We start from the raw sequence: 11,367 nt of genomic DNA, 5'->3' as shown, positions 1-11,367 counted from the left end.
TCCTTGGATGCTGCCTGACCTGCTGCGCTTTTCCAGCAACACATTTTCAGCTCCAAACTCCACACAGTCAGTCAGTCGCCTGAGGCGGGAATTGAACCCGGGTGTCTGGCGCTGTGAAGCAGCAGTGCTAACCACTGTGCCACCCACTTTTTTTTTCCACCAAGTCCTGAGGATTGCTAGAAAGACACATGTTCATCTGAAAAACTATTATAGACCACAATTTCTCATCTTCCCTCTCCCATTCCTTTGCAGCACTAATGTTTAGGCCCACTCGAATGTATTTTAAATCATCAAGTTGGAGTTGGAATCCAGGCTTTGATTATCAGTTCCCTATGTACATATCTCCTAGCTGAAATAGAGAATCCACAGGCACAAACAAGTAGATAGTTAATGGTGGGAATGGTGGTAGATTAGAAATATTGAATATGGATGCAAGAGGTTATGTTGAAGTTATACTCACCATTGCTAAAACGACTGTTTCAGTATTGCATATAGTCTGGGCACTTCATTAAAAGGAAGGACGTTAGAAACATGAAAATGTCAATGTTTGCTGAATCATATGAAGTATGCAAGGTTATATACATTAAGGAGCACTTAAGGATCTGGAATTTGGTTAACAGGCAGGCACCACATTCAGCTCCCTGCCCATCATAGCACATTTGACCCAGACAGGATTGGAGAGATTGGGGAGTCTGCTTTCACCATCTGAGGTGAAGAAAGGTTGTATTTCCTTCCCTATGTGCATGAGGGGCAACTCCACATCTGCTGGAGGCTTCCCTTTTGGTGGCTTCCCACTTGGCCTTCAGAGCCCTTTCTTAAGGTGCCTGGTCGGTTCCTACCCTAAATGTTCAGAACTTACCTTAGTTCAGGATCCACCGTTCTATTTACTGGCGCCTGCTTGCAGTCCCAGTGGTATCCCCCATTGGTTGTAAGCCTGCTAGGTCAGAAGGTAGGCCATCCTCCCTCTCGTTGACAGAGGACACATTCTCTGCTTATTTTAGCCACAAGCAGTGCCTTATTTCTGTGGGATGACCCTTGCTGTCAGTCTATTGTTGGTGACCAGTATCTGTACGGCCAACAAACAATCCCCATCATGTAAGATTCACCACAACATTATTCCTGATGCACAAGTATATAAAGGAATTTGGAATTACTATTGGAAGAATGCTTAGGGAATTTGAATAGGTGTTGTTTTACACAGAGGCAGATAGAATGCTTTCCCACAAATAACTATTAAGGTGCACATGTTAACATTGCATAGATGGGATTTACCGATGACACCAAAATTGGAGGTGTAGTTGACAGCCAAATCACTTCAGAGTACAATGGAATCTTGATCAGGTGGGCCAATGAGTGGCAGTTGGAGTTTAACTTAGGTAAATGCTGAATTTTGGAAAGGCAAATCAGGGCAGGACTTATACACTTAATGGCAAGATCCTTTCCTGGTGGTGGAAATTGAATAAGGATTCGTGCACTTTGTGTCTTTCACTGTCTCACACACACACCATGGGTGCTGGGGAAAAAATAAGCACTACCACACTTAGGAGGTAAAGTGGGGGTTAAAAAAAAATGGCAAGATCCTAGGAAGTGTTGCTGGAGTGCAGGCTCATAGTTCCTTGAAAGTGATGTCGTGGGTAGATAGGATAGTGCAGGAGGTGTTTGGTATGCTTTCCTATGTGGGTCATTGCATTGAGTACAGGAGTTGGGAGGTTATGTTATGGCTGTACAGGTTATTGGTTAGGCCACTTTTGGAATATTGTGCGCAATTCTGGTCTCCCTAGCTATAGGAAGAATGTTGTGAAACTTGAAAAGATTCAGAAAGATTTACAAGAATGTTGCCAGGGTTGGAGGATTTGAGCTATAGGGAGAGGCTGAATAGGCTGGGACTGTTTTCTCTGGAATGTCAGGGGCTGAGGGGTGACCTTATAGAAGTTTATATAATCATGAGGGGCATGGATAGGATAAATAGACAAGGGCTTTTCCCTGGGGTAGGGGAGTCCAGAACAATAAGGCGTAGGTTTAGGGTGACAGGGGAAAGATATAAAAATGGATGCAAGGGGCAACGTTTTCATGCAGAAGATGGTGCGTGTGTGGAATGAGCTGCCAGAGGAAGTGGTGGAGGCTCGTACAAACTACAGTCAGTTCTGCTATACTGCAGTAGCTCCGTTCTCATGCAACCCCATGCTACAAGAAAATCATATAATAGTAGTACCGTTTAAACTAATGAGGCAGGAATCGCATTATAATCAATGCACGCCTTAAACGTTCGCACTTTAGAAATAGTGTCCCCAGTTCGTCAATTGTTTGTAGCAAATTTGCATTAACAAAACGCATGTTATAGCAGAATGACCTGTACAACATTTAAAAGGCATCTGCACAGTTATATGAATAGGAAGGGTTGAGAGGGATATAGGCCAAATACTGACAAATGGGGCTGGATTAATTTTGGATATCTGGTCAGCTTGGATGAGTTGGACCAAAAGGTCTGTTTCTGTGCTGTATATCTCTATGACTTGGTAAGGAAATGAAATAAGGCTGTATGGAAAAGGCAAGGAAATGGAGTTGGAGTGGTATTCAATTAAAGACCGAGCATGGGATCTGATTATTTTGGACGGCCCCTTTATTGCTCTAAGCTTTATGATTGCGACATAAAAATTAAATTGTCAACTGGCATCAGAAAATCTTTATATGAAAGCTTAACACAGGAGAAAGATTGTGTATAGATGATAGAATCCAGAAACAGCAAGAGCTGGACCAAGGTGAACTGACAATGTTGTGTTTTTAAATGGAAATAGGAAAATAGCATGATTAAGGTGATACACTGCAGTAATTAGGCAGAAACATGTCAGCAAGGCCCCATGCAAAACTGAACTTGTAAGTGTCTTGTGCAAATTTTAGAAAATACTCCTTACCTAGTTGGAGCACAGGCATAGTTTCCTGAAAATCCTCCCCATCCTGCAATTAACAGGGTTCAATATAAAGTCACATCTTTCGTTACTTGGCAGATCATTTGTAGTAAAACATGAGCAACAATTTGGTGCAATGAGTAGGACAGCAGTTTGTGTTTGACTGAAAAAGAGATTGCCTTCTGCTGTTTGAAGTGAACTGAATTATACAGCCAGTGTTCCCCAAGATCTGTATGTTTTGAGGCCTTAACATTTGTTTAATGATTGACATGAATATCATCATCAGGTTTGGGATAGATGTGGAAAGTAATGGCCAACACTGAGGATACTGTTAATCCAGGAGATCCAGATAATGTTCTGGGGTGCTCGGTTAAAATCCCATCATGGCAGAAGTTGAACTCTATAAAAGTCTAGAAGTAAGAGTCGAAGTTCAAGCCACCTGATGCCTGGAGGAAGAACGCCTCATCTTCTACCTTGGGACTCTCCAACCACACCGCATCAATGGTGATTTCACCAGTTTCCTCATCAACCCTTCCTCCATCTTATCCCAGACCCAACCCTCCAACTCAGCTCCATTCTCTTGAACAGTCCTACCTGTCCACCTTCCTTCCCACCTATCCACTCTGACCTATCAGTATCACCTTCATCTATCTATATATTGCCTTCCAAGCTACATTCTTCCCAGCCCCATCCCCCTCCCTATTTATCTCTCAGCCCCCTTGTGGCACCCCCCTCTACATTCCTGATGAAGAGCTTATGCCTGAAACATTGACCTTCCTGCTCCTTGGATGCTGCCTGACTGGCTGTGCTTTTCCTTAATGATATCAATTGTCAGGAAAAATCCAACTGGTTCTTTAACGTCTTTAAGGAAGGAAACTGCCATCCTTACCTCGTCTGGCCAACATGTGATTCCAGACCCACAGCAATGTGGTTGACTTCTAACTGCCCTCTGGGCAATAAATACTGGCCTAGCCAATGATACCCACATCCTCTCAATGATTTTTTTTTTTAAATCCTAAGGGCTCGGTTCAAGAAGATGATGATTTCATGAGATTCTAAGAGAATAAACGAGAATGCCAAAAATTTATTTACTTCAAACACGGCACAGGATATCATGCCACAGTTTGTCATTGCAACTATTTCACATTCATCAGTTAAAGATTGACATAAATATGAATCAACTCACTTTGAGAGTATTCCAGTCTTCTGAATGGAAGATACACTGTAAATCTATATTTTTTTTCTCCTACCTTGTATGGAGAGAAGCATGTAGCCCCTCAAGGAAAGTTTTTGACTAATTATGAGACATGTTGATTTAAATTTCAATCCATAGCTCAAGCAATTAATAATTTAAGTCATCAGTATATTTCCTGTAATCCTTTAGAATTTTTCAGAACTTGACAAGCTATGGTTCATTTTACCCAGGCTGCCTGACTCCTGAGAATATAATACTCCGTGTCAATAAGGTATTATATTTATACATTGCTTTACAGAGGAAAACATTTTTTACTGAGAAGTGGTCGTTTTTGGCCTTCACATTTGTCACAATTTTCAGACAGCGTGCAGCAAGTCACATTAGTGGGCAGCACAGTGGCACAGTGGTTAGCACTGCTGCCTCACAGCGCCAGAGACCCGGGTTCAATTCCCATCTCAGGCGACTCTCTGTGTGGAGTTTGCACATTCTCCCCGTGTCTGCGTGGGTTTCCTCCGGGTGCTCCGGTTTCCTCCCACAATCCAAAAATGTGCAGGTTAGGTGAATTGGCCATGCTAAATTGCCCGTAGTGTTAGGTGAAGGGGTAAATGTAAGCGAATGGGTCTGGGTGGGTTACGCTTTGGCGGGTGGGTGTGGACTTGTTGGGCCGAAGGGCCTGTTTCCACACTGTAATTAATCTAATCTAATCTAATTAATGTGGACAAATCAAGTAGCTTATTTTTTGTTTTTTAGTGTGGTGGATTTGAATAACTTCACAGTTCATTCAATTATTGGCAGAAGTCAAGAATAATCTGTTTAAAAGGCACAATCATGAATTCCTGCCCATAGCTGTCTAACACACTTCTAAAAACAGACACTGAGAGATCGAGTTTCGATAGTGACTCACCTGGCTTCCTGTTTCTTTGGTGAAACATTCGCAGAATCCCTGGGAAGAGACTGTAAATGTCATCCATTCCATTTCTCAGGAATCTGCAAAACATGGTGACGGATGATTGCAGTAGCCATGCGAATTTGGTCTCTGAAAAATCTGTAGAAAGTGAAGATTCTATGTTTCTTTCAAGATCGACACTTAATAAGTTTCAGCAAGTAAACCGCATAATAGAACTATTAACTATAGAGGGGGGGATTTGGCTTTTTAAAAGCAAGACATAATATTGATGGAGTATTGTGTTCAATAGATTGAATTGATTGAATCATTTATTATAACGTGTATTCAATATAAAATACAGTGAAAATTGTCTGTGCGTAGGTGCCATTCTCATTATTTTTAAATTTTATCTCAAGTTAAAGGAAGATATATTGCAATATAGAACCCCTACAATGTGGAAACAGGTCATTTGGCCCAACAAGTCCACACTGACCCTCGGAGGAGTAACCCACCCAGACCCATTCCCCTACCCTATTCCTCCACATTTACCCCTGACTAATGCATTTAACCTTCACATCCCTGAACACTATGGGCAATTTAAGCGTGGCCAATTCACCTAATTTGCACCCCTTTGGATTGTGGGAGGAAACCTGAGCACCCGGAAAAAATCCCAAACAGACACAGGGAGAATGTGTAAACTCCATGCAGGCAGTCACTCGAGGCTGGAATTGAACTCAGGTCCCTGGTGCTGTGAGGCAGTAGTGCTAACCATTGAGCCACCATGCCTCCCATATTGAAAACTGTTTTCTAAAATAATGCATGACTGCACATTTCAAAATCTCAATTTTTTTCTCTTTTGATTCTTTTCATAGTATACCAATTTGTGTTTTTTTTCTTACAGCCCTAGACAAACTGCGAGTGAATCACCTTTATCAACAGAGTCAGGTGGAGATTGTCCAGTCTAACGTTGTGTTTGACATTAGTAGCCTAATGCTGTATGGTACCCAGGCTATTCCCATCCGACTCAAAATCCTGCTGGACCGTCTGTTTAGCGTTCTCAAGCAAGAAGAAGTACTCCAGATCTTACATTCTCTGGGATGGACACTTCAAGACTATATCCGTGGCTACATTCTACAGGTAACACAGTATTAAAAATTTCTGTGCGTTGGACCCATTTTAAGCGGAGTTAAACTTCACATTAATGCTTTGAGAATGTGACAGAACTATTTCCCACTTTTGATACTTGCGCTTTCAGTAGACAGCTGGAATTTTCTCCTTGGCAAAGTGAGGGACAAATTCTCCCCAAAACATAGACAGAAGTTGTGGGAGAGACCCAGCAGGACTGGCAGCATCGTTTACAAAATTATGAGGGGCATAGATATGATAAATAGACAAAGTATTTTCCCTGGCTTTGGGGAGTCCAGAACTAGAGGGCATAGGTTTAGGGTGAGAGGGGAAAGATATAAAAGAGACCTGGGGGCAACTTTTTCACACAGAGGGTGGTACGTGTATGGAATGAGCTGCCAGAGGAAGCGGTGGAGGTTGGTACAATTGCAACATTCAAAAGGATGGGTATATGAATAGGAAGGGTTTGGAGGGATATGGGCCGGGTGCTGGCAGGTGGGACTAGATGGGGTTGGGATATCTGGTCGGCATGGACAGATTGGACCGAAGGGTTTGTTTCCATCTCTATAACTATGGAGAGAAAACAGTCGCTATTCCGGGTCAAGTGACCTTTCTTCAAAAGTTAAGAAATTCTCCCCAACTCCCTCATCCTCTATAATTGCACTTTAATGCATAATACAGCTACTAACGTGTATCATTTCCTCATTGCATCAACAAGTTCTTTAATTATTTAACAAAGGATCGATTAAGAAAAAAATTAACTGCTTGACAAGCTATGACTTATTTTGTAGACGATGGAGATTACTTGTCTCCTTCCTATTTCATAATTATCTATGTCAATAACATGTTACATTTAAGTACTGCTTTTCACACAAAAAAACTTATTGACAAGTGGTTATTTTAGCATGTTTTATTCTAACACATTTGAAATCATTTATACAGAAGCTTATTGTGGTAGAGCATCTGTTTCAGATGCCATTGGTTGACAGCAATGTGGTTGACTCTTAACTACCCTCTTAAAGGCATTAGTTTCGAAACATTACTTTCTTCCTACTGAATTAATTGGGGATCTGTTCAGTTATTGGAACTCCTAGTGCCTCAATGCATGTAAATATAGACTTCTATGTGTAAGAGATGTCTTTAGTTTGCCAGGATAGAGACAAATTCCTATGTTTGTTTATTTACATGATATGCTACTGTGCAGAACCGCATTTGTGACAATGTTTATATGCAAAGAGATTTTGTTCCCTCAAGTTTCTGCTCAAACAGTTACATATCACTGAGTGTAAAGGATTAGCACAATTAGGAAGCATTTTGGATCTTTACCTTCAGCTTTTTTTTTGTAAAAAGTGAGTGAAAGAAATCTCCCAGAAGGCATCATCTATTAAAAAGGTACCAAGAAACTGTATACAAGGACACTCGCAGTAAAAAGCAAGAAGATGACCCAGACTCAGAAGATCAGAAGAAAGACAGCATATGAGACTGTATGGAATTTAAAGGATTAAGTTAATTTAATGTTCAATAATTGTGTTATTGGAGCAGCACTTTTATAGAGTTGGGGTCAGACAGTGTTTAGTTAAGAAAAAGGAGGCTCAAGTTTGTTAATAGTATTTGTTTAGTGTTCACTGTTAGAGTTAGGAAAATAAATTAGGTGGTGAGCTTCTCTGGGTTGTTAGTTTTAATTAGCAGAGGAGTTAGACTTCCACATCGTAACAAACTGGGGGCTTGTCACCTGGGATTTGACCAGATTGGGGGTTCAGCTCCCAGATTTGGACAGGTAAGAGGTAGACTCGGAGATCTGGCCAATTCATGTACGCAATCTGAACAGATCTGAACGGATTTGGATAGATTCAAACAGACTTGGGGTTTGGGTCCCAAGTCTGTTTGAAAATCTGTTTGACGAGAAAATCTGTTTAATTTCGGGAACTTGTAGGAAGTTAGATTAAAAAAGAGAGAAATTGCACTTTCAATTACTAAATGTTTTCTGGGGCTGGAAGAAGTGACTTTGGGAATTTTACAAAGCATCAGCGAAGAAGAGCTGCTGTAATTGGTCTTTCCCACTGTACCTTAGTGGCAGCTGCCCCAGGCGTTAGTATATCTCTCAGCACCTAGTAAGAATGTGCCAGTCTGCAACACTTGGTCGAGGGTGATTCCTTGTTCCGGAAGACCAAAAGGTTTCGGGCAGACCAAAGAGCGTCTTTCACTGAGTTGATGGTCCTGCAGGCATAGTCCATGTTTGTCTCGGTGTGCGTCCCAGGAAACAGACCGTAGGGCACAGAGTCCTGTGTCACGGAGCTGCCCCGGTCAAACCTCGACAAGAACTACGCCATCTTTCTCTTAACTTGCTTTGCAAAGGCACATTCCAGCAGATGTGTGACAGTCTGAACACACCTGCAGCAGCTTCGAGGGCAATACTCTATGGTGCAGACAGACAAGGCATACATGAAGCATCTCACAAGAATCTCACCACCAGCCAAACACTATACCTTCCTTACAGAGCTGAATTTGAGTGTGCTTACCTGATGGAGTTTTACTCAGTCTATGGGAATTAGGTTTAATACAAGCATTTTTAATCAGAATGTTCTTTCACCATGTGTTAGTAACCTCATTTTAAATGTGTGAAAATGACTTAAAAAAAAACTGTCCAGAACCTTTTGATAATTATACTGGTGCAATGGATTCAGTTTCTTAGTAAGTTAGACTAAATATATTCAACACTGATAACCTCCTTGAGTTACATTGGCCAGAAGCTAAACTGGACTTGCCATATAAATACTATAGCTACAATAGTAGGTCAGAGGCCAAGAATCCTACAGCAAGTCATTCAACTTTCTGACTCCCCAAGTCCTCCAGGCATAAGTCAGGAGTGAGATAGAGTACTCCCCACTTGCCTGGATGAGTGCAGCTCCAACAACACTCAAGAAGCTAGACATCATCCAGGTCAAAGCAGCCCACTTAATTGGCAACACATCCATAAACACTCACTCCCTCCACCACTGATGCTCAAGAGCAACTAGTGAACATCTGAAGATGCACTGCAGGAATTCACCAAGGCGCCTTCCAAACTCATGACCACTTCCATCTCGAAGGACAAGGGCAGCAGATACCTGGAACACTATCCCCTGCAAGGTTTCCTCCAAGCCACTTGCCATCTTGACTTGGAAATACATCACTCTCCCTATAGTGTCACAGGGTCAAAGTTCTGGAACTCCCTCCCTAGTTGCAACAGTTCAAGAAGGCAGATCCCAATGGTCTACTCAATGGGAGGAGGAGCAAAAATTAGCCAGCAGCACTCACATCCCATGAATTATTGTCTCAAAAAGCAGTTTTTACAACATATATCTGAGTCTTTGTGACCAAAAAAGACCAGCTTAATTTAAAGACCTTCCTTAGAGGCCCATAATCTACACAATTATTGGAAGGCTATGTTTATGACCAATGACACTGCCAGGTGGAGCACTGAAGGTGCACACACAAAGTTAAAGCATTGCTTTTAAAAAGCAATCATAGCAAGCCAGCAGTGAGCAAATATGGTCAACACAGACATTTTGTCTGAATGGTTCTTGGGAGAAAAATCTGACACAAAGAGCTTTTTAGCTCAATAGGTTTTAACCAATATGTTAAAGTACAATTCTCCCTCCAGGTATTGTACAATCTGATTATACAGAATATTTTAAAAATATAAACCTTTAATCCAAATTGAGGGGACTAAATGTATTTTAAGTTCTGATGACACACAAAGACACTTGAGTTGCAGTGGATACTGGTAAACTATTGAATGAACCTCTAACTACTATAATGCCCATTTACAATCCAAATTATTTTGCTTGAAAGAGACTTTGAAATTTTAGTCACAGTGGATAGGAAAAAAAACATTTAACTGGATGCTGGATTTGAATGAGCCAACAATTATTCCAAGGATTGCAATGTGTTCATATTCCATCATGTTCAGGCAAGACATCACCAGTACAACTGTGTGTGCAGATATAGCGGTGGCCATAATTAATGTTTCTGCCATTTCTACTGTGTTGGGAGTAAAGACACTAGTTTTTGGAAACTCTGATTATTGCACAATTAGCAGACCTAGTTCAATGTTTTTTATTTAAACTACCACAAAATTTCCTTGAAAACTCAAGATAGACCCAATGCAGATTATGCGGAGTTCCATGTGCCAATTAGACCCAACCTATCTTGAGGTTGGGTCTAATTGGCACATGGAACTCCGCATAATCTGCATTGGTTTGACCAAGTAGAACTGAAAATAAAGACTTGGACCAATGAGCAATATTTGCTACAGACCTGTATTCAACAAGAATTTAAAAAAAGGTAAAAGTGGAGGTCTTTGGCCTTGACTCTAGTGATTACACACTTTTTTTTATGGTGATGAAAAATTACATTTGTTAATTGCATTGGCATTTGCAATGTCTAATTCAAAATTGCATAGTTAACCCATTCGCTGAAAGTTGCTCTACTTTGGAACTTCTGCTCAGGTTAAGTGCTGGGCGTGCCTGACATGTCGATTGACTTACAAACATGTTAGTTAGATTGAATCAAGCCAATTTACTGCCTTTTCTGCCTGTGTAACGGATGTCATGCAGAGGGAAATGAACGTATTTCACACAAAATATGCAATAACAGTTCACTCCATTACATGATTATCCTAAAACATGTTGCAATAGTTCACAAATTCCTTGCAATTAACAATGACAAACAAGTTCTAATTTATCAGAGCTCCAAAGTATAGTGTTTCTCTTGCGGTACTATGAATTTAAAAGACTGAACTAATAATTCAGATGACATTGTATCTGTCATAAAACTGTAAGAATTTGAAAACAGGCAGAAACATTTCAAAATAAAAATAAAATTGTTCAGGGTAGAAGCGATTGTGAAGCTGTTAGATGGTCATAAAACTCAAATGGTTCACTAATGTCCTTTGGAACTACAGTTCCTGGGTGAGGGATTTCAAGGCTAGAGGGCATCATTTTAAGGTGAGGAAGAAAGATATTTTTAAAATATGAGGGGCATTTTTTTTTACACTTGGAGTGAAGTGTGTGTGGAATGAACTTCCAGCGGAAGTGGTGGATGCTGGTGCAGTTACAACATTTAAAAGATAAGTCTATGAATAAAAAATATTTGGAGGGATATGGGCCAAGTGCAGACAGGTGGGACTAGTTTAATTTGGGATCATGGTTGACATGGGAAAGTGAGGACTGCAGATGCTGGAGATCAGAGCTGAAAATGTGTTGCTGGAAAAG

At 40.9% G+C, this 11,367-nt stretch overlaps 1 protein-coding gene across 1 annotated transcript in view; it reads left to right on the top strand.

The window, feature by feature from the left end:
• bnc1 (basonuclin 1) overlaps window positions 1-11,367 on the top strand; it is a 122,505-nt gene that overhangs the window by 69,178 nt on the left and 41,960 nt on the right. The window contains exon 3 of the mRNA XM_043677583.1: window positions 5,889-6,124. Within this exon, the coding sequence (XP_043533518.1) occupies window positions 5,889-6,124 (236 nt within the window). The remainder of the gene's footprint in view (window positions 1-5,888; window positions 6,125-11,367) is intronic.

Source organism: Chiloscyllium plagiosum, chromosome 36 (genome assembly GCF_004010195.1).
Source record: "Chiloscyllium plagiosum isolate BGI_BamShark_2017 chromosome 36, ASM401019v2, whole genome shotgun sequence".
Classification (NCBI taxonomy): domain Eukaryota; kingdom Metazoa; phylum Chordata; class Chondrichthyes; order Orectolobiformes; family Hemiscylliidae; genus Chiloscyllium; species Chiloscyllium plagiosum.
The sequence above is the reverse complement of the archived record's forward strand: the minus strand, read 5'-3'. Positions and strand labels throughout refer to the sequence as shown.